General features: G+C 37.0%; 1 protein-coding gene across 1 annotated transcript in view; it reads left to right on the top strand.

Moving 5' to 3' along the window:
* crim1 (cysteine rich transmembrane BMP regulator 1 (chordin-like)) overlaps window positions 1-2,635 on the top strand; it is a 907,432-nt gene extending 904,797 nt beyond the window's left edge. Inside the window, exon 17 of the mRNA XM_051925587.1 lies at window positions 48-2,635. Within this exon, the coding sequence (XP_051781547.1) occupies window positions 48-224 (177 nt within the window). The 3' untranslated portion in view covers window positions 225-2,635. The remainder of the gene's footprint in view (window positions 1-47) is intronic.
* Window positions 2,636-24,051: the final 21,416 nt, after the last annotated feature.

The raw sequence follows: 24,051 nt of genomic DNA, 5'->3' as shown, positions 1-24,051 counted from the left end.
AATAAAAATCCTAATCTATATATTTGCCTGTTTTTCTCCTTTAACAGCCATCATGTCTCAACAACCAGCTGGTGTATGTGGACTGTAAAAAAGGTACCATGGTCCAGGTGGAAAGTCCACAGAGGATGATGAGAATGGCAGACCCGGACTCTAGATACAGTGGCTACTACAGCATGCAAAAACAGAACAACTTGCAGGCAGATAATTTTTACCAAACTGTGTGAGGAGGGACAGGACTTGCAAGATCAGAAAAATAAAAAAGAATGACTGACCTGTTTGCTGAATGCATCAAAAGAATCTGAAAAAGAAACATCAAAATGGAACTGTTAATTGTGCACTTGGATTGTTTTGGGTTTGTGAATTTGTGTACAGCTCCACAATAGGACAGAATCTGTCTCCTGCAGCGGGCTGGAAAATAGCATTCCTGCTTTTTCTCTGTGATCTTCTGACCAAGTGTTTAATAGAACACTGTAGCACCAAAGTCTAAATTACTAAAGTTGTATCTGCTTGTATTATTGCTGTAGATGGATCAGGCCATATTTGAGACTGGCTGAAGAACACGGAGTTTGTTGCTGGGATGTCCAGGCAGTGACATCCCCTTACTGCTCCAAACCTGCTTTTGACAAAGCCTAACCCACTAAAGGACAGTTATTTAAGAAAGAAATGCTGTGACCATTCAACTTTTCTATAAGCATAATTGTAGACTGGAATCATCAGGGCCTTGAGTCTAGTGTCTTTTTACAATGTTCTTTACAGCTGAGGGCTTTCACTTAAATCAGATTCACGAGAGTAAAAAACAAACAGGGTGGGTTGATGTTGATCATGTTAAATAAACTGTGTGCTGCTTTTATTATTATTATTATGATTATTATTTTATTTTATATCAGAATGGCCAGTTTTGACTCAACAATTAGCAAAAAATATTCAATGCCTACTAATCTTCTCTACCTAAGCACTGGACCCCGAAGCGATTGTACCAGTGAAAGCCAGAGGCCAGCCCTGTTTTGGTCAGCTTGATATCTGCAGGTTTTAATAATTTGTTTTGTTATTATTCATGATTTTTGAAGGTCAAAAGGAAAAAAGTGAGAAAGAGACTGATATACTTTTTTTTTGTTTTGTTTTGTTGTTTTGTTTTTTTTTTTTGTTTTTTTTTGTTTCATATCCTGGCAAAAATTATACTGCTTCCTGTAGAAGGGAGTTGCTTAATACTAATCAAGCACCTTTTATTTTCTAATTTTGAAGCTCAAAAACTTCTGATTATGCTTGTTGAAACATTATCATTATAGGAATATTTATGTAAATATTTTATGCTAAAAATATTGTATATATATATATATATATATATTATATATATATATAATTTTCTATGTGTTTTTTTTCAGTTGAATGTATTTATAACCAAGAAAGAGATTTTATCTGGAATCTGAAATAGTCACGCATTGATGCTTGATTGCTTGTCAAATAAGGCTGAGCATCTCATTCTACCTAACAATTTTTTTTTCCTTTCAGATCTTTTCTTTGTCCGCCCGACTCACACAATATTTGGTTTTATTTCTTTGTACCGCTTGTCAGGTCTGTTGGCCTTAAAAAGGCTTTACATCAGTACAGTGTTTAAAAGGCAGCAGGAGAAAATAAGGCTTTCATTGAAAGATGTTTGTTAGAACAGAAAATTAAAGTAAAATGAACATGTATGTATAAAAAAGGAAAAAAAAAACTACTGGAATATTGTCGGAAATAAGCTGGGAGTTCGTTGTAGTTTGTCTAGGGTATAATGTTTGTTATCTTTTTAATGTACAAAAAAAGATCATAAGTAATATTCATTTTGGACAGGTCTTGGCACTTTTATTCAGAAGTAATCTGTTTATGTCATGCCTTTTTTTCTTCTTTTGTTTAAGTGCATTTCATGAAAGTTGCCTTTTTGTTTGCTTAATGTGAAATGAAAATGTACTTTGGTTTTGTAGAGGAACTTTCAAGTATTGTTGTAAATACTTGAGTGGAGCTACTAAATTGAAAAGCTGACATAGAAAAAAATAAAACAAATATAATTTATTGTTTAAAAGACCTTATTTATTAATCTGATTAATAGTATAAAAATGAGAGATGTTCCTATGTAAGAACAGGCACGTGCTTTTGGGGGTTCATGTCAACATTAGTATTAGAGTTGGGGTGGGGTGGTTCGGCGAGGGCCTGGGGAGTTGAACACTGTAGTGATTTTCTTCTAAACATGCAGACCAACACAGGAGTTCTTAAAGTTCTTAGTTTGGCTCAGCCTTGTATGTTATTTCTAATACTACAAAGTTGAGATAATCCTATCTTTCCCCAACCCTTCAATAAATGCATACACTGCTTTTCTTAAGTTCCTGTTGTTCAATAGAATTAAGATGTAGGATTTAGTGTAAAAAATGTTGTGGTTCCCTTTTTCTTTTTTAAAAGATGACATCTGTATATCATATTCATTCATTTCAGTTATACACATGTAAAAATGTTACGTCAAAGTGAAATAGAGGAAAATAATGGCACTTGAAGTTCCCTGCAGATTGCTTTTCTTTCTTCCTTATTTTTCTTTTAACTGTAAAGCAATTTACTTTTTGGGTTTTTGGCTCTTGGCAGCACAATAAATAATTTAAAAATACAATGTATTGTGTTTATTTAAAGAATTCTTTAACATTACATACAGTCTTGTACATGAAGCAGTATGCATGTGGAAAATCATTAAACTAACTGTTATGAATTCAGTGTAGCAGTTCAGTGAGACAGGGTACCACAGTCAAACGCATATAGCTGTAATTAAAAGGGAAAAATTCAGCCCCATTTTAAATGCAGTTAGTGTAGTAAGTCACAGTAAGAGAATTTCTTAAGTTTAACACTAAAACCCCATCTGTACGGCAGCTAATTAGTAACAAAAAGTGCATTTTATTTTATAGCCTTATATTAATTAAAACAGAAAGTGTTAAAGAGATATATTACATTAGCTCAGCAGACTAATTCATTAATGTTATTCTAAAATAAATGGTCCATGCAAGAAAAATTTAACTTTTTTCTAGTTTTAGGTAATATAAGATGATGTTTTCCCATTGAAATATGGAGAGTGTATTAATATTCTTCAAGTTGACCAAGTGCTCACAATGTAGCTTAGGAAATCTCAACACGTTTATCATTAAATAGTCTAATCCCATCTAATGTTACTCCAAACAGTTCTGCAAAAGGATTTGGAATGATTATAAATTCAACACTGTCTGCCAGATAAGCAAAGGATTAGGACAATCCCAAAACATATGACCTAACAAGGCCAAAGCTACAAGTCATCATTCACAATAAGGGTCCAATCACTGATATATTTTAGATAATTTGAATCTGAAGAGGGGTGGTCAGTGTGCAATTTTAAGATGGAATACAGCATTTTTGGCAGAGATTGATAAAGAAAGAATGTTGATAATTATCAAATTAATCTCCTTACTGAGATATTAATAAAGAAGTCTGTTTCCCAGTGTTGCATAAAATCATTTAGTGGTGAGCACTGTTAAAATAGTTGATAAAGGCTGGAAACACCACTGTTATTCTCGTTATCACCTCTTAGGTAAGACAGCTAATTAGTACCAAAAATATATTATATTATGCTGCCTTCATAATATTTAATACAATAAGAGTTAAACAGAGATGTTTTCAAATAATATTCAGGTGTGGGCAGTAATGCAAAAATAAGAATGTCAGACTGATTTGTTTTAACAAAGATTTGTATATAGAAAAACAAGTTTACTGACGGAGTTGCATATTTTTTAACAGAGGGTTCAAATATATTGTAAATATAAAGATCTCTGAAAGTCTTGATATATAATATTTTATTTATGGAAATCAAGTTATTGTGTTATGGAGCTGCAGAGAAAGGCATCTGTCCATAAACGCGTTTCCTACATTGGTTCGATTTTTTTGAGTGAGTGAATTACAATCTGATTGCTAGTAAATCAATGATAATTATTGATGAGCGGAGCACAGAGCAAGCCATATATAAGAAGTCTGTAAAAGATTTTTGTTCTAGTGCAAGTCAAGCAGATGCTTTCTTGGTACCTTCTACTTCCTTCGTTTGCCTCAAAATACCAATGTCATCTTTTTATATTTTGCCTTTTCCCTTCCATATAAATGAGTTATAGGGCAAATCTTTGAAAAGAAAGGGACTGTTAATAATATGGGAATGCTCTGAAAAAATAAAGTAAGAGTTTGGGAAGCATACTTATTTTAACAATATTAACTGTAGTGACAGTTGAACAATTGACCACCTATAGAATTCTTGTTTAATACTCCCAATCAAGCTGCAAAAATTGAACTTAAACAAATCTTTAAGCATCCTTGTAACTGTATCCCCAAAATACTTTACCAGAACAATTCATGTCAGTGCTGTAATATTATATGCCATGCCTGTGAGGTAACTGAAAAAGCCATGCTTTTATCCAAATTAATTTTTAAACCCAGAGACCCAGTAAAATTCATCAAGTCAGCTAAATATGATAGGCAATGATAAGTCTGTGTCAGTAATGAACACAACTATATTATTAACATAAAAGGATTTTTTTTTTTTGTTCCAATTCTTCTCTTGAAGAATGAGCACTTGGCAATAAACTTGACTTTCTTCTAAGTAGTCCCTAGACACACTGCTTCAGTGGCATTTCTGAAGAAAATTGAAGATGGTGGATAGTCTTGTCAGGTTCAATGTAATAATAATAATATTAAATTTGCTTACCCATACCTACTTTTTGAGTATTGTAAATTGATCTAAGCACAGATGTTTGGTCCAAAACCAAATTTGCCCAGTATAGTAAAAAGTACTATGCTAACAAATTCTTTTCTTCACCCAGAGACAATAAGGCACCAAAATCTTGTCAGTCCTGTAGTAAGGAGATCTCACCGCAGCACCCACTCCAGATTATCATCAAAGAATATGATACAAAAAGTATAGTGAATAGATAGATATAATTGTCAATGAAAGTCTTTATTGGTAAATATATCAGTGATGATACTGGCTTACTTGGGATTTCAAAGTTCTCCTGCACCAACTAAGAAGAAGTACAGGGTCTTTTCTCTGTATGCTCCAAAGGAGAAAAGTTGCAGAAAGTTTATCTGCTTAAGTCAGTCTACAGCCCCGTTGACATATGTCTGATTGGATGTCAGAATTGTTGGCTCATTTTCCTTTGATTTGTCCAGCACACCACCCCTCTCCATTTCACAAAAGTGTGTGTGTGTGTTGATTCAGTAGATGTGTGAAAGACTGTGCCCTCTTATGATCTGCCACATATATCCAGGCTGTTTCCTGCCCTGTTCTCAATGCTGGTGGAATAACATCCCAAGCCCCACAACTGTAAATTGCAATATTTATTTTAAAAAATGAATTTAATGTTTACAATGATCCGATAAAATGAAGAATATAATGTATGTGATTTGTAGCTAATATATATTATCATTTACATTTGCTTTACTGTATACTCCTTCATCATAAACTTTCTGCTTTTAAACATTTTCCTTTCATAGACAATACTCCAAAATTACAATTAGTCATCAGAAGGCATTTTAGCTCCAATTATTGTTGCACATTATGTTCAGAAGTAAGCATAACATTTTCTTCTTTGAAGAATGAAAACGAGTTAACAGGCATTTATCCTCATTGAGAACTTCAACTAATCAAGTTTACTTGTGCATTTACTCAAAAGCCATAACTTGACCACACTGCCTATTATTTCACAGTACTTCAGAAGAAGTGCAATTGGCTTTATGAGGCCCCCACAGTCCCATACCTGTGAGAGGGGTAAAATTTAACATGAAAACATGAGCTATAAATCTCAAAAGGATTATAAACATTTCTGTGACATAGAAATTCCCTGGAGCGAAATGGAGTTCATACAAGAAAACTAAAAGGATATACAAACACTCCAACTCTTATTAGCGTAAACCATGAAACTACTCCTAAGGGAAGTAAATGTAAACTAAGTGATCACCCTGAGAGATTTGCTTTCCCATGGAAGAAACAATCCATGGAAAAACAATTTCTAAAAAACATCAAAGATATTGATTCTGCTGTAGAAAAACTTGAAAGAAACCATTCAACACAAAAGTCCTCCCTGCGGATGTTGTGAGAAATTGTACGTCATATGCTAAGATGATATAACACTCTGACCTTAAAGTAAACAGTCATGCCAAAAATAATTCCTTACCAATGGAAAGCCATCCATCTCAAGAGGAGAGTCAGTAAAATGTGATGGAAATGCAACCTTTAATGGAGACAAATATTGGAAGAACTTTAAAGAGACCCCATCCAGTCTGCAGAAAACCTGATCAAGGGGGTAATATTTATGTTCTAACAGGGGAATGACCACAATAGTATAACTAACTGTATAACTAATGTAACATGATGGTGCATTTACAATATATTGCTCCTGTCTCAAATCCAACTTGAAACATATGGGTTACACTTAATACCATTTGCGTGTGTGATGTCCGATTTCATTCTGATGTCGCTATCTCTTCAGAAAGGAAAGCATCACATAAAGCAGACACTTAGGTTTGAAATATAGCTATTCTCTTTAAATTCAATGCATTTGTTTTTTTTTGTACCTGTTTTATGTTGTGATGTTGCCCATAAAGCAGAGAAAGACTAGGTAAAGAGGAACACCCAAATGTAGGTGAAGGAAAGAGGCTCCGATGGAGACTAAGGAAGTTATGATTACAGGTGGTGTCAGATAATATGAAAAGAATGAGTCTCACCCCAAAGGGTGCCCAAGACCATGGAGAGTGGTGGAAAATAGGGGCAAACGACCTGGAAAAAGTAATGAATTCTTATTGTTGATGACTGTCTGTCTAACTATGCTCCAGATATGCTGCAGTATTATTCCTATTTATTATTGGGCTATATATGAAGTCCAGATGGAGAACTTTGACCATTCATTCAATTATAAACCCAGTTTTTTTAGTGTCTTTGGAACTTAGTGTCAACCACCCCACTAGATCCGAAATAAGAACTAACTTTGGACTAGACCCTTCTTATGTTACAGTCATCGGCAAATTGTTTTAAATCATTAGAAGTGATAATCATGGCTTGAACCTTTTAGCAGTTGCATAGGAGCAGTGCATACTGGTATTGTTTATGAGCATACTGAATCTTGAATCATACATATCTAAACCTTCCCCGACTAATTCTAACAAATGTCAGCAAAAGGATCCATTTGTAAGTCCAAGTACGAACCTTAATTGTCTTTTAGTATATTGCAGCACTCAAAACTCCAAGGGAGACCCTACTTATCAGCCGAATATTAGTGTATTGCACCTTTTGAAACTCCAAGGGGGATGGCTTCCCCTGATCTTTGTCCGAGTTTTAATGTATCAACCTATCTGAAACTCTTAAGTGTGTAACACCGCAATCTGATTGACTTTTAGTGTACTGCGCTGCTCAAAACTCCAAAGAAATACTCCCAAACACCCCAACTGTTTTACAACTGAATGTCAGTGCATCATGCCACTAGAAACTGAAAGGAGAAATCCCACCTCTACCCAACAGCTCTATGATTGAATGTTACTGGGTCTCGGAACTTGAAACTCTAAGGGTGGCCCCCTGCCACGGCTCTACAACCAAATGTCAGTGTATTGCGCCACTAGAAATCTCTGAAGCTCTTCTATTGAATTCTATTGGATCATGGAACTCGAGGGTAACACGTAAGTTAGTGGCACTTAGTTGTCACCAGTGCCTGAAGTGGATACACATAACTGACTATGGACGTCTTTGAAATTCAGGAAGAAACCAGAATACCCAACATGAACACAGAGAAAATATGAAGAGTATAGAAAGACAGGATCTGAGACATTAACAGCAGGACTAACAGGTGCTCTTCTGCTGCTGATTCATTTTATAAAGCCAAGTCACATAAACTTTAGTATCTAATCTATCTATGTAGTGAAATGCTTAGTTGCTCAACTATAATGACTGTGCCTTTAGGAAGAATATAAAACAACATAAACAATAATTCATAACCTTATACTGTAAATATCAAAAATCGACAATAGAATATTATATATGTTGTCACACACGCACAAGTAGGGAGCAGCCAACTGGCTCAACGGAGCGAGATAATACACAGAAAATGGGTTTGAAACAGAGTACTATCACTTCTCTCTTTTATTTAGCAGAAAAACAGACGAATAAACAAACCTTTTTGAAGGCCCGCAGATGATTTCCCTTCCGTGTGTACAACAACTGCTACCTCCCTCCTGTCTCGTCCTGATGACATCACTTCCGGCTCCACGTTTCCACGTCATCTCTGGCACTTCCTGGATTTTCCCATCATTCCCATTGTACACCTGTCCATCCCTTATATAAATCCGGCTATTTCACCAATATGTTTGTCCTTGTTGTGATTTAATTTCTTTGAATGTACAAATCTGAGAAAGACTACTGAACACTTCACTATATGGGGAAGGCAAACCCCTAAAACTTTTTGAGCGTGTTGTCTCTTTCTTATATCTTCACAATGTTTATAAATCATAAATAAAAACTAAATAAATAACTTAATGTACCAGAGCTAATAATAGGACATCAAATAGTTTTAGACACATGATCGGAGAATTTTGGCAAAGCGTTTTTTGTAATGAATATGCTGTGTTTGTGACCTTGTTTGCTGAACATTTTCCTGGAAATGTACCATGTGGCCATCTTAAGCGAACATTTCTTTTCAAGTGCCCCATGATGCTTTGCAAGGCCAATATGACTCAGAGCTGTAGCAGCCATGTGCAGAACTTTCATGCATACCTACCGTAAGATTGTTGATGACTTGAGCATCTTAGGGTCTCAGGCAGCTGAGGAAAAAACAGCAGTTTCAGCTCCTGAGATGCATTAAAACCTCCCCCTCCAACCCTGATCACTGAACAATGCTGCAGGATATTTTTCTAACTCTCTAACTGTACTCATTTCATCCATCCATTATCCAACCTGCTATATCCTAACTACAGCATCACGGGGGTCTGCTGGAGCCAAACCCAGCCAACACAAGGGTGCAAGGCAGGAAACAAACCCCGGGCAGGACGCCAGCCCACCGTAGGTACTCATTTCATTCACTAGAAATTTTAGAAATGTTTCCCAAAGTCACAAAGTCTGAGAAACACGGCCAGATTTCTATTCCACATAGATTTAAAAAATAAATAAAATCTTGCAGTATTATTAGTACTGCCACAGTACCACATAGGTAAACTATACATGAAAATTAGCCATGTGCTTAGCAACATCTTAAAACAAGCCTTAAAGGAGCCCTTTCATTCCCCCCTCCCCTCATCAGAAAACACAAGGCACACTGTGAAATAATAAAAACAAAAGATTTATTACTATTTACAAGGTGTTTCTTTATTCTAGATGGAAGAAGAAAGTATGAAGCATCCGCACAGATACATAGGAAACAAAAAGGTGCTCTGGCAGTGCCCGCAGTCTCTACTTCAAACGATGCAACTCAGTAGTCCCACTCCACCCACCGCAATGATCAATATTTTATTTGCTTATTGCTAGTTTGTGGCTGTTTGTTGTATTTCATTTGTGGTATTCATTCCATGTGTGTCTTTTGTTGTTTGAGCCATAAAGGTGCAGTGGTTAGCAAAGCTTCCTCACAGCTCAGATCGCATATATATAATCAGTCCAGAATTGTTGAAAGACTTTTCCCTAGCCCCCAGGGACATTTAAAAAATCATTGAACATTTCTGTGATTTAGCTGAAGTGAAGACGAAGCAAATACAATGTTCGACGTTGTTTCGGTTTCTTTATAAATTTCTTCATGGAGTTTTTTTTTTTGTTTTTTTAACACATTCATAAACAAGTATTATTATCCTAGAATACGCAGCAGAGTTTTTAAGCTATCTTTTTTTAAAGGAGCAGCTGAAGAGCCATCAAGGGTGTTAATAAAGTTGTTGCACTTGGTACGTCTTTCATATTTCACCTTGTAAACAGGAAATCAGAAGTAAATGTTATAGCCCGAAACCCTTTCTATTTTGTATCATCATGTTACTAGGACAAAGTATGTTTAGTCCTGCCTGATTGTGATAATGACCAATGCATATCCTGACTATTCTGCTTCTAAATCCTTTTGAATTATCTCCATCTCGTGCATTTAAATTATTCTGTCATCTGATCTTTATAATGTATGAAAGACCATACCAAGTATGACACTAGTTCCGTATGACATAACAGTCGAATTAAGTCATTCAGTCATTTTCTAAATCTCTTGGTTCTGAACAGGGTTGCAGGGGCTGCTGGAGTCTATCCCAGCTAGCACAGGGTGTAAGGCAGGAACAAACACTAGGCACAGTGCCAGTCCATCGCAGGTCAAACTCATACACCCCAACCACACACTAGGATCAATTTAGTAATGCCAATCTATTTAACTTGCATGTCTTTGGATTGTGGGAGGAAACATGCAAGTTTGTTGGACTGGCATTACTAAATTGACAATTACAAACATACATGAGGAGAACATGCAAACTGCACACAGGGATGACCAGGATGCAAACTCAGGTATCGTTGCTGCGGGACAGCAGTGTTACCACTGTGTCACTGTGCTGCACCACTTGAATTAAGTGTGTTCTGAAAATGGATGGAAAATGCAAATTTTAGCTTTAGAGCTTAATTGTGGATTAAGAATCCATGGCTGCAATATCTTATAAAGCTTGGCATGTGAGTTACATGAGCAAAGCATTGTTTTCCAAACTTACTGTATGGAGAGGGCAAGAAACTTGTAGAAATAATAAGCTGTCAGAGAAATGATAGATAGATAGATAGATAGATAGATAGATAGATAGATAGATAGATAGATAGATAGATAGATAGATAGATAGATAGATAGATAGATAGATAGATAGATAGATAGATAGATAGATAGATAGATAGATAGATAGATAGATAGATAGAAATTACACTAATTATAGATAGAGTAGAAGTGAATCTTGGATTTTGCTGTTACAGCAGGACTCAAAGCATTACAGACCAAACATGTAATTGCATGTCTTTGGACTGTGGGAGGAAACCAGAATACCCAGAGGAAACCCATGCATACATAAGGAGAACATGTAAACTTCAAGCAGGGAGAACCCATGATGCAAACCCAGGTGTCATTGCTGTAAGACAGCAGTGTTACTACTATGCCACCATGCTAGCTTACTTGAATTAAGTGTGTTCTGAAAATGGATGGGTGGAAAAATGCACATTTTAGCACTGGTACTTAATTATGGATTAAGAATCCATGGCTACAATGTATTTTAAAGCTCAGTGTGTGAGTTACATGAGCAAAGCATTGTTTTCCAAAAACATTGAACAAGAAACACGTAGAAATAATAAGCTCTCAGAGAAATGAAATCATATATTGTGCTCATGTTTGATAGAGATAGATAGATAGATAGATAGATAGATAGATAGATAGATAGATAGATAGATAGATAGATAGATAGATAGATAGATAGATAGATAGATAGATAGATAGATAGATAGATAGATAGATTACACTAATTATAGATAGAGTAGAAGTGAATCTTGGATTTTGCTGTTACAGCAGGACTCAAAGGGTTACAGACCAAGCATGTAAACACCACACTTTCTTTCTCTAATGATCAGTGCAGCCTCTTGCTTTAATGCTTCATCTGCTGTCTTTCATGGTCCTTCCCCATTCATCACCCTTAAGGCTCATTTTTTTTTGCTCCTTTTTTTACTGCCCCATGTATCACCCACCTTGCTTTAGTGCTCCATATGTCACAACGATTTCTCGCATTCCATGCATCAAGCCTGGTTTTGATGCTTTGTGCTGTGCTTCATGTGAAGTATTGCTGAAGTCTGTTTTCTCGTGATTTACAACCTAGTCTGTAAAATTTTGCAAGAATGTGTGCCTCGTTCACCCACCCAAGTTGTTCAAAGTGAGCAAAGGCATTTTTTTAATAGTTTCTGACACCACACAAAACTATTTAGTTTGACTTTTCTTTAAAATAATGTTTTTCAAACTGAATAAAATTGACTTTTGTGGATCCCACTCAATAGTAATGTCAGGGAGAAGTGTCCATATAAAATAGGTTTTAGTTCATTTTAGTTATCTTCTTTTGCAGCCTTCCAAGTGACCTACGGTACACGAATGTCAAGATAATGGACAATCTGTAAAATGGTCAAGTAAATTTCAGAGCTCTGTCAGGCAGGTCACTTTCATATGCATCTGCAAAACTGTTAGACGCTGAAAGGATCTTGATTATTATTCTGCTGGTACATATCAACTGCTTTTTCTTTCCTCATATACTCGATGGTAATACTTTAAAATTCCAGTAATAATTATTTTAACTCTCTGTGGTTTGACATCATCCATGGTCAAAAAGGCTTACACTACCATGACAAGGCCAATCAAGAAAGTGAGAAGTGGTTTTGCTAGAAAACAAGCTAATCACTGGGTCTTTTGCTTTATATGGCATGATATCATTTTTCTTCAGCCATGATGAAAAAATAAAATCAAAAAACATTCAGATGCATACTCGTATTAAATGGTAACATTGAATGACAAATAACTTGAACTCTTTTGTTGTGTGATGCTTTTATTAGTGAATTAGAAAAATACCACAAGAAATCTTAAAAAAAACTGCAGCTGGGAATATCTTTTGCAAAGAAACAAATTAACAGAACATACTGTACTTAGAGAGAGAGAGAAAGGAGCCTGGGCATTTACTTCTTTTCTCCAATGCTACATTAGAACAGTCTAGATGAGAACAGACCATTCAGCCCAATAAAGCTTGTCGTTCCTATCCACCTAATTCTTCTAAAATAACATCAAGTCTAGTTTTAATAATAATTCATTACATTTATATAGTGCTTTTCTCAGTACTCAAAGCACTATCCACACAGGGAGGAACCGGGAAGCAAACCCACAATCTCCTTACTGCAAAGCAGCAGCACTACCACTGGGCCACCTGTGAGGACAATTTTGAAAGTCCCTAAAGTCCTGGGACCTCATGCATAATGCCGTGCGTAAAATTCACACTAAAACATGGCATATGGACAAAGCACAAATGTTCATACGCACAAAAAAATCCAGATGCATAAATCTGTGCGAACGCCAACTTCCACGTTCTTCCGCTGCATAAATCCCAGTCAGTGTGAAAAGTAACGCAAATCAATATAAATAGCCCTTAAGCTCAGCATTCTGTGAAAAGACAATGGCAAAAGCATGGGGGAAAATAGAAGAATTTCAGCAAATACCAAGTGGAGGCAAGGAAAAACGTACTATTTGTTGGTTTAAACAGTGGTATAAACAATAAAAGGAAGTTGATTGAGTGACATAGAGTATCGGAGAAACTCAAAAGTTCAAGTGCACAAAGTCGCACAGTGTCCGAAATAAAAAAGATGTTGTCAGATATCAAAGTCGCCATGAAAAGGCGAGTCGTAGCCCACCATCTGAGTGTCATATAAAAGCTTATTAGGGTACAGAGAAAACAAAAAAAAAAAATAGGAACACACTGGGAAAAAAAACACGGAACTTTAAGCTCAAAATTTCCACTTTAAATCACGTAGTTTATTTTGTCATTAAAGTAGAACATCATAAACTTCATCTTAAAATCTTTAATTTACTAGTTTCTCAAATACCATCGTAACTAAGTAGCACGTTAAATGCTTTGTATTGTATTTGTTCTTCTATGTGCTCTACGTGTGTGAATCACTATGTGCTTCTTAAACGGGCTTTCTCTTCCTCCAACAGGACACAGAATCCATTACATTTGTGATATTAGAGCTCTCTGAATAATTTAAATACTGAGATGTATACTTGTTATCATTTTCATGATGATAGGAATTAAAGCATGTTATTAAACATGGGAACACAGTGGCGCAGTGATAGTGATGAGCTGGTGCCTCGTCCAGAGGCTGGAAAGATGCTTGCTGCGCCGTGCACGACCTTTGATAAAATAATTTATTGCAGCAGTAGTGTCTCTTTCAAATGTACTAACCTTCAATTCCTGTCCTTCCGTTTCTTTCCCCAAGTAACCAATCACCACACGATCAGCTCTGTAATAGATGTCAAGCCATCTGTAGGTTTAGAACGCCGATTCTTCAAAACATTAAAATATCTTCGAAGTACATTTGTAATTATTCTATCCATCTATCCATCCAGTGTTGCGCCAGTCCCAGCAAGAATAGGCGCGAGGCAGTTACAATCCCTGAATGGGCGCCAGATTGTCACTAGCGCTGCGACACCGTGTCCACACATGTTTAATTATTAACAATATAGATTATTTAAATAATGTTAACATTTTATCTGTATAATGTAATAAACATATTTTGCTGCATTTCATCTTGAAAATCATATTGTCATCATATGTAAATACGCGCTTTATAAAGTGGCTCAGATTGTGCAATATTATAACTGAATCGCACATTTACAGTGTACTTATAAGTACAAACAGTTCTACAAGGAGCACTTGGTGGACTGATTGATTGCGTTCATAGTTCTTGGGATGAAACTTTTTCCGAACCGCAAGGTCAGTACAGGAAAGGCTCTAAGGCATTTGCCGTATGAGAACAGAGAACAAATAGCGCATGGCTGCGGCAGCGTGTGCTTGATGCTGTATACCGATAATTCTCTTTCCGATCAGCTGCTGTAGAGCTGTGATTCCAAACTCAGATACAGTGATATATATACTCTGAGTGGTGCAGTGAGGTTAATATAGATAAAGATGATCCGCTGTTGCAACTCCTGACGGGAGCAGCTGAAAGAAGAAGAAGAAGAAGGTGCGGTGAGAGTAACAACGCTAAGGCAGCTATGGTATTTGGAATAGTTTGGCCATTATGTGGACCTTTATATTGTTACGGGTTAATTACAATCAGATACCTTAAACTAATAAACAATATGCGGTTAATTTCAGTGCATATGATAAAGCCTAGTCACTCTTCTCTGAATTTTTTCTAGCATTGTTGTCCTTTTTTTAACCTGGAAACCAAAACTGTACACAGTACTTCAGATGAGGCTTCACCTCTGCATTACAAAGCTTGAGCCTCCTTGGACTTGTACTCCACACATTGTACTACATGACCTAACATTCTGTTAGCCTTCTTAATGGTTTCTGAACACTGTCTGGAAGTTGATAGGGTTGAGTCCACAACAACTCCTAAATCCTCATAAGTTGTACTTTCGATTTTCTGACCTCCCAATATGTATTCAAATCCTAACATTTTTACTTACATGTAATACTTTATATTTATTTACATTACATTTCGTCTGTCACAAATCTGCCCAAGCCTGTATACTGTCCAAGTCCCTCTGTAATGATTTAGCAGATTCCAGATTATCTGCCAGGGCGGCACGGTGGTGCAGTGGTAACACTGCTGCCTCGCAGTAAGGAGACCTGGGTTCGCTTCCCGGGTCCTCCCTGTGTGGAGTTTGCATGTTCTCCCCGTGTCTGCGTGGGTTTCCTCCAGGTGCTCCGGTTTCTTCCCACAGTCCAAAGACATGCAGGTTAGGTGTATTGGCGATCCTAAATTGTCCCTAGTGTGTGTCCTGCAGTGGGCTGGGGTTTGTTCCTGCCTTGCACCCTGTGCTGGCTGGGATTGGCTCCAGCAGACCCCCGTGACCCTATGTTAGGATATAGTGGGTTGGATAATGACTGACTGACTGACAGATTATCTGCCAATCCATCCATCTTCGTATCATCTGCAAACTTAACCAGCTTGTTACTTATATTCCTATCCAAATCATTTATATATGTTAAAAATAGCAGTGGTCATAGCACTGTCCCCTGTGGAACACCACTCTTAACATCAGCCAATTCTGATAAGGTTCTTCACATCATAACACTCTGCTTCCTATGCCTGAGCCAATTCTGCAATCATCACACATAACACCCTGAATTCCCACTTCTTTTAGCTTGACGCCCAACCTCTCATGTGGCACCTTATCAAATGCTTTCTGAAAATGACACTAAATCACATAACAACAACGGCAATTACTTATATTGCACATTTCTATATATTAATATAGTTAAGTGCAGCTCAAAGTGTGTTAAGTTGTAATAAGGAAGAATCCTCAATTTGTAAGTGTCTAATATATTAAAACATTAAAACAGAAGTTCATGTCCAATGTGATAAAAATATGCTATGGTCAGATAGTTGGCAAAGAAAACAATTTCAGCCAGCAAAGTTATCAGAGAAAATAAACCTCAAGGGGCTAAACAAATGACGATTTTAATAAATGTGTGTATGTATTTAGATTCATCCATAAGACACATTTTAATTTTAATTGGAATAAAATTTTAATGCCCGTATGGAAACAATGAATGACTAATGACACTAAATGTTACGATTAAAATGGAGGTGTATGTATTCAGGTTAGTCCATAAAATATGGTACACTTTAGTACTTGTACAACAATGCTCAGCTTATTCAGCATAGCTGTGGTATTCATTGCAAATTTTTTATACAGACATTAAAGTTCAGAATATACACAGATATGGCTGATATGGCTGAGTAAAGTCTCAAGGTAACAATCAGTATTTGTAACAATTCTGGTCAAATGATTTTACATAAAGGCTACCAAGGCAAAACCAGGAGGACTGCCTGCAGAGGACCAAAACACTTTCTAAATCTAATTTTCTTGGACTGGTTCTTTTTTAATTCAATCTGTGATTAGAATTTTCAGACATGCACATGATCTTTCATTCTGCTGAATTTTTTTTGGGAGGAAAGATATTTTCTGCCAGATTGCATAACATTTGAAAACCTACTGCATGGAAATGAACTTATTAAAGTTAAAGCATGACTATCCTCTGAGCTTTTAATATTCCTAAAATACATTCATTTTGGGTCATTATTGATTTGCTTAAATGTTTTGATGCTGGCAACTTTAGTTCTACATATATGGCATCTTAACAAGTGTTATTGATTCTTCATATATGCACCGATCCTGCATTTTTCCTTTTGATCATCTAAATGCCAAAAAATAAAATAAATGCCGGGCAAACAGGCATATTCATCTAGTAAATAATCAGTGCCTCTTTTAAAATATTTTCCTTAGCTGTTTCCAGAACAGCACCTTAATGTCTTTTGTCATGTTCCAGTCATCCTATATTTGTACCCAGTCCTATTTTATGCAGTTTTTTATGAAAGATATGGCACAATAAAATTTAGGCTTGAAAGGACTGAAACCACACCACAATTCCATTGCAACCAGTCCAAGGGGAGAAATATTCTTGAAATACTTGAGTACAAAAAGTTGAGCTTTGCAGTATTTAAAGAATATTAAAACTGAAACATAATTACAAATATAATGCACAAAATAATTGACTACAGAAATTTTCAGCTCCTTTAATATGACATACACCCAAGTCATCACTGGCGCAGCCAATTGCTTTTACAAGTCTCGTCATTGGTTATATGGAAATCACCTGTCTGTATTCAAGGCATTTCAGATGATTGTAGTTTAAATGCACCTTATCTCGAAGGTCCAATTTGTGCTGGGTCTGTATTGTAGATTAAACTTTCACAATAAAGACAATAGAATAATCCAAGCAACTCTGTGAAAAGGTGACTGAAACTCATAAGTCAAAGGCAGGATACAAGAAAATATTCAAGTCACTGAATATCCCTTGGTGTCCAGTTAAATCAATCACTAAGAAATGGAAAGGGTAAGGCACTGCAGGATGTTTACCTGGAGCAAGATTGTAACAAGACTACATAGACTTAAAATTGAGTTTGCTTTCTTGACTGTTGTCACTATATTACATGGACTTGATAATGCTGTAGGAATATCGACGGGAAGGTTTTGGAAGACCCTGTTTGGTAAAATTTCCAGCTGCCTAGGGTAGGCATAATGCTTCTATGACTACTGGGCAGGAAATGGGACATTTTTTTTTTAAGGACTATCAATAACCAGGGCGAGAGGGGGATAGAGTGAAAGGAAGCAGCAAAACCAAAGGCTCGGCTATCTAAACCTAGGAAGATACAGTAGCGAAGACGAACTTTACCTAGGGACGTCTGCTATTTGTGGGGTGGCCACCCACAGCAAAAAAAAAACGGCAAAGTGAATACCCAAGTAGATGTGTGGATTTCGGCATATGGTCCGCTATTTCTCCAGGTGATCCCCTTGGTAAGCCAGACTCATTCTTTATTCCTCAGGATAGCAAAAAAAACAGCCATGTCCACCTACTGACTGTTTTTTCACATCATTCACTAAGAACTTTAAGCCAGGATATTTATCAACATTTCATCCCATGTGTCAGAGGGGGATATTTTTTTGTACACTGGGGGTGAGAAGTTAAAAGGCTGTCTGCAGGATGTAGGTATTTGCTGTATTGCAAAGGAGTCACCACTTTGAAGTTTATGGCTGGTTGAGATTACAAACAATACCAAGTTGTGATAACAGAAATGCTTCTTCCTTGGAGGATGTTTGTATTTAACTGACTTGGAAATATTGGTTTCTAATCAGCAGATCTGTACTCTTTAATGGTCAGTAACAATACATTTTGTTAACTTGTGTTTTCATTAATTGTTAAACCCAGGAAATTTAGATGTGCCATTGTTTAATCCGATTGTCCAGAACTGATAATGGCAGGGACTGAAGGAGATTTAAACTTCTGGACAGGAGAAGGCAAGAGGAAGGGACGGTCCACTGTGAACGCTGCCAAGACACTCAGACAGAGCACAGGGGCTCGTAGGCAGACGAGGGTACCTGGCTGGCACGACATGAGGTACAAGGACGGCAACACTTCCAGGGAGGAAGAGACAGCTCCACAAGGAGACGCCGATTGTGGGTCCAGCGAGAGAGGGAAGCCGCATGAAAGGACCAAGCAAAGCTGAGAGATGAGAAATGAGGCGTGCCGAGGTCACAGCAACACAAGTAGCCCAGAGTGGAAAAAAAGGAACGACGAAGAGACGCTGACGGTGATTCAACAATTTGACACAACTTCTGTTGGGAAACGAGTGTCAGGTGAACAGAGTGCATCCATGGACAGTTGAACGATTAAGTGTTGGGGTAACACAGTGCGCAAACTGGACTCTGCACCACTAAAGGTTGTATCCTCCAATTCTTGTTTTTAATGGACTTTTAGAGTGTGGACTGTGTGCTTTCCTTTTAAAAAAAAAAGGAAATTTGTTCCTGATATGTTTAGATTGTGTTATGTTCGCTTATCTTTTTAATGTACTTTATATTGTCTTGTGTAATAGAACTTACTGTTGTTTTTTTCTGAAATTACCATTGTGTCTTTCATTGTGTGTTTACTCACCGCCCAATTTAAAGAAACCTGTGTGCTATTATTGGTAAATTTCAGGAGTTCCCAGTCTCTTAATAAAACTGGGTGGCGTAGTTGGATATTTTAATGGTGTCTAAGTTTGATTACCTGTAAATGTGACCAGACACCTGTCACACATGTTTAATCATTTCCTTTCTTATTTTTATCCTTTTTTTGTACTATATTTGCCATTTGTATATCGGAGCAGGGATTCGATGTTTGGCCCCAGGCATCCGTGGAAGATGGGATCACAAAACAAGCACCCTGTCATCTTTTTATGTATCACCTTTTCTTTATTACAATATACCTGTACACTTTCATGTTTAATCAGTTTTCCCTGTCATCAGGGTTTCCTTTGAGTACTAGTGGGAGCAGGAGGGGGGAAGAGGGGTCAAGGACCAAATATTTTTATGCTAGTATATCTTTTGAACATCGTCCACTTCCCTCATGGGTGGTGAAGTGTAGAAATTGTATTTTTTAAAGTTGATTGTTTACAGGCTGTCCATAAAAACTGAGTGATTACACTAGAAGACTAGTGATGGAGGCCACCAAGAGACCGATGGAAACTCTGAAAAATACACTGAACGAGACTAGAGAGACCAATCATACAACAAATCGTGTCTGAGTGCTGCATTAGTCACAGCTTTATAGTAAATTAGCAAATCGAAACACACAAATGTGTGATCTCTGCTAGAGTTTGTCAGAAAGCACCTGAAAGACTCAGAAGTCAGCTGGAAGAAAGTCCAAAATTGAGCTTGCTGACCATCAGACTAAATACTAAACCAAACACTGCACATAATCAAAAAAACACCATCCTTACCATTAAACATGATGGTGGCAGCATCATGCTGTAGGCCTGTTTCTCTGCAGCAGGCCCTGGAAGGCTTATCAGGTTAGAGGGTAACATGAATGCAGCAAAAAAACTGAAAATTCTAGATGAAAGTCTGATGCAGTCTGCAAGAAACCTTCATCTTGGGAAAAGATTTGTATTCCAGCAAGACAAAAAAACTCCAGCAAGATTATGAGACTTGGAGCAGTGGGCATGAAAAATAAATTATTAAAAATTAAAAAGTCTAAGGCTTCGGCTACAGTTTGTATTACTGAGCAGCATAACATAACATAAAGCTACCAGCAATATAAAAAACATTTTTTCCTTCCTTCATTTTTCCTATTCATTCAATAGATAGATAGATAGATAGATAGATAGATAGATAGATAGATAGATAGATAGATCTTTATTTGTCCCCAGGAGGAAATTCGTCTTTTCACAGAAGCCCAATAAATAAATAAATATTATTGTTATGACAAACAAAAAAACTCTCAAAAATACAGCAAAGTGACTGCAAAACACACACATATATATATATATATATATATATATATATATATATATATATATATACTGTATATATATATATGGTTGAAAATAGTTTTACTGTTCAAATTACTTAATTCTGGGCTCATCAGGTGTACACACTCACTGCACTCCCTCTCGGGAATCGAACCTCGGACATCAGCGCTAGAGGCGAAGCTCCTAATGTTGCGCCACGGTGTGTGGTTCGTTCATTTGACAGCATGTAGATCTGGGTAATTACATTCACTGCATTCGTAGTCTGAATCACAATCTGATTGTATGGGTGGTTACCTACCAGGTAACGCTTGTGGTTGGTCAGCAAATCGGCTAACATCCTCCACAGTGTCCTCTTTCAGTTGCAAGAAGCAGATCATAGAATGGTTGAAAATAGTTTTACTGTCAAATAATGCAAAGAGTACGTGACACGTGTTTCGCCCTAATTCTATATATACAGTATATATATCTATTATATAAAAAAATGTTGGGTCGAGACATGATCATCACGGGGAAGTCCCGACAATTTCTCAGAGACACTGTAACGTCCCGGGAGACAAGGAAGTGAGACAAAAGGACAGCTGCTGTACAGGCTTTTAAATGATCGTCATGCAGCGTGACATGCAGATCACGCAGCTTGGTACCAGCAGCTGCAAGCCAGCAGCTGATTCATCCGCATCTCCTTAGTGTGAGTTCAGCCCAGCCCCCCCCTTCACAACGTGAGTGGCAGAGACACGAAGTAGCGAGCGTGAAGTGTGGAGAGGATCATTGTGCAGATATATTGCTGTTGGTATAAAGGAGCCCCAGTAGCACTTCTTGACACACTTCTGCTGAATAATTTGTTGGCTGAAAAGTATTAGGGTGTCAGCAAGAGGATGTGCAGCATTGTTAATAACTGTACTCAGTTTTGTCTTCATTCTCTTCTCCACTACTACCTCCAGGGGTTAAGAGTGCATCCAATAACTGATCCTGCCCGTTTAATTACCTTGCTGATACAGTGGGCCTCTGTTGAAATTATGTTACTGACCCAGCACACCACAGTTTAGAAAACTGTACTGGCTATCACAGAGAAGATGTAACTTCCCAACATTCCGAAACCTTTATGCTACTTCAGCATCAGTTGGATCCATACAAAGCTTTACTTAGGAGGTAAACATATGGAAAACTGACAAGTGACAAACTCACTTAGTGGAGATGGTCAAGGCACTGTTGCTTTTCTTTTCTGTTAATGCTTGAAGAATTCTGTGTGATTATGAATGGTAAAGGCAAGTCCGAAATGCAAAATTGATGTGCTTTATTGATGTATGAATGTCATTCACTAATTTAATTATCAGAATTAACAGCATTAGTAACACAGTTTGCAGCAGTCTGATGCCTTACAGCACCAGGGAATTAATTCAGTGATGGACTGGTTTCCCATTCAGTTAGTTAGTTCTTACCAAATGCCCCATGCTCCAGGTACACCTTCCGGCTCTCCATTAACCTGTAATAGAAAAGAGGGTTCAGAAAAAGAATTAATTGATTTTCTAATTATAATTATAAAATTATAATAAGTTTACAAGTTCTGTATTACAAAAGCATTTTTATCAAAGTATATAATAGATCGCTACAATAATAGTAAGAAATGTTTACATAAAATAAAATACTCCTTTAAAAACAATGACACCCACCTTTTCAGATTCAAATGCTTTTCCGAAGTGTGGTCTTATCCTGCATTTTGTTAGTAGAGGTCAGACTAATGTCCTTTTTATCCCCATGAAAGGAGTGCCTTCAGTTAGTGGTATTCAGTGGTGTTTCTGCATTAAGGGCCAGTGAGGTGCAGCCCTACCACATTTTGCAAAATGATTAATTTTCCTTCCTCCGTAGCTTAACTTATTATTAAAATGATAATAACAATGCTTACCTTTATCTTTCATATACAGTTTTGTCAATCTACTATCATATGCTCAATATAATTACTCGTAATTAAAAATATTGCTTCTTATAATATGTGAAATTGTCTTTGTGCTTCATCAATTGGCCCTGTAGTGTTCTTTACTCCCTTAAACTTTCAAGTTTAGCAATGGAGCTTGAAGGTCCCCGTCCACATTAAAACAGTAAATCTAATTTATTGATTTATTTCAGTAAAACAGTAAAATTTATTCTTTTTAGCTCTGTTTACATGCACAAAGCCCCCGTGTGGAAGAATTTTGTTGAAACGTGGCACACTTTTTTTTCAAGGAAATTTGTCAAGACTGGTCAGTTTTTGTTGTGATGTCTGGATCCTGCTGTACACAGTTTTAAAATTTCAGAATCTCCTATTGAAAAGCATTGCCAAATTTGTGAATTTGTCTGTTTTAAAACAATGAAACATTAAGTTCGGCATCAACAATGAATTGCTTTATTGTTTCAATTTTATCTTAATAGCATTTATTAACTTGTATATTTTCCTTTTTCTCACCTCCAGCAATCACTGCTGATAGCAAACAGATCCCCAATAAAAGCTGCTGCAATCATCCATCACCAAGTCCACTTCAGCATATGCAAAAACTTCTGTATCAGCAAACTGTTTTTGCTTTATAAAGTCTTCCCGGCAGAATGCGTGCAAACAAAAGAGAACAAGAGCAGCAGCACCTGAGTCCTTCTAAAGCTTTAAATTGTTAACTATAAAATTATAAAATGTAAGTAAGCAAAGCAAAAGTTTACCTAGTGTCACACATGTGCGATTAGGAGGCAGTCAAACAGCCTAAAGGTGAGTAAAATATCACGAGATAAGGGGTTGTCATGTGGTACTTACCCGAATCTCTTCATCTCTCAACAGAAAACCCGAAGAAAAATAATTGCCTCTACTTCCGGGTTCCAAAATGGCTGCCATGACGTCACTTCTGGTGACCAGATATGACATCACATCTGGCCATTCCAAGTGACATCACTTCCTGCCAACCATTTCCTGTTCCCATAATTCAATTCTGTATATAAACGCTTGAATACAGTACTTTGATCAATTATTTTGCCATTTTTGCTTTATTTTGTCCGTAGGACAATATACGGGGACAGTCCCCAAAACTTTATTTTTGTGGAATTTCTTTTTTATTTCCTCACTAGTTATGAATGATTTACCCTGTAACTTTATGCACTAATTTACTCAGTATTAACCTTACACTAAACCAACTTCACAGCCCAATTATCTGAAGATTACAATTATACACTATTTCACTGTCAGTTGTCACACACGTGCACATGGGAGGCAGCTAAAGGGTCTAAATGAGAGTAATTCTGTCGGATCAGGGGGTGGTGGGGTGCGCTGATCTTTTTTCTCGCTTTCCTGCAGACCATTCACGGTAAATCCCGCCTGGGCTAGATGATGTCACTTCCTGTCCCGAACCCATGGAGGAGGACCCTTCCAGTTTTTGCCCTTTTAATGATGTCATTTCTGGGTCCGAGCCTATGGAGGGAGATCCTTCCGGATC

The sequence above is a fragment of the Erpetoichthys calabaricus genome, chromosome 3 (genome assembly GCF_900747795.2).
Source record: "Erpetoichthys calabaricus chromosome 3, fErpCal1.3, whole genome shotgun sequence".
Classification (NCBI taxonomy): domain Eukaryota; kingdom Metazoa; phylum Chordata; class Cladistia; order Polypteriformes; family Polypteridae; genus Erpetoichthys; species Erpetoichthys calabaricus.
The sequence above is the reverse complement of the archived record's forward strand: the minus strand, read 5'-3'. Positions and strand labels throughout refer to the sequence as shown.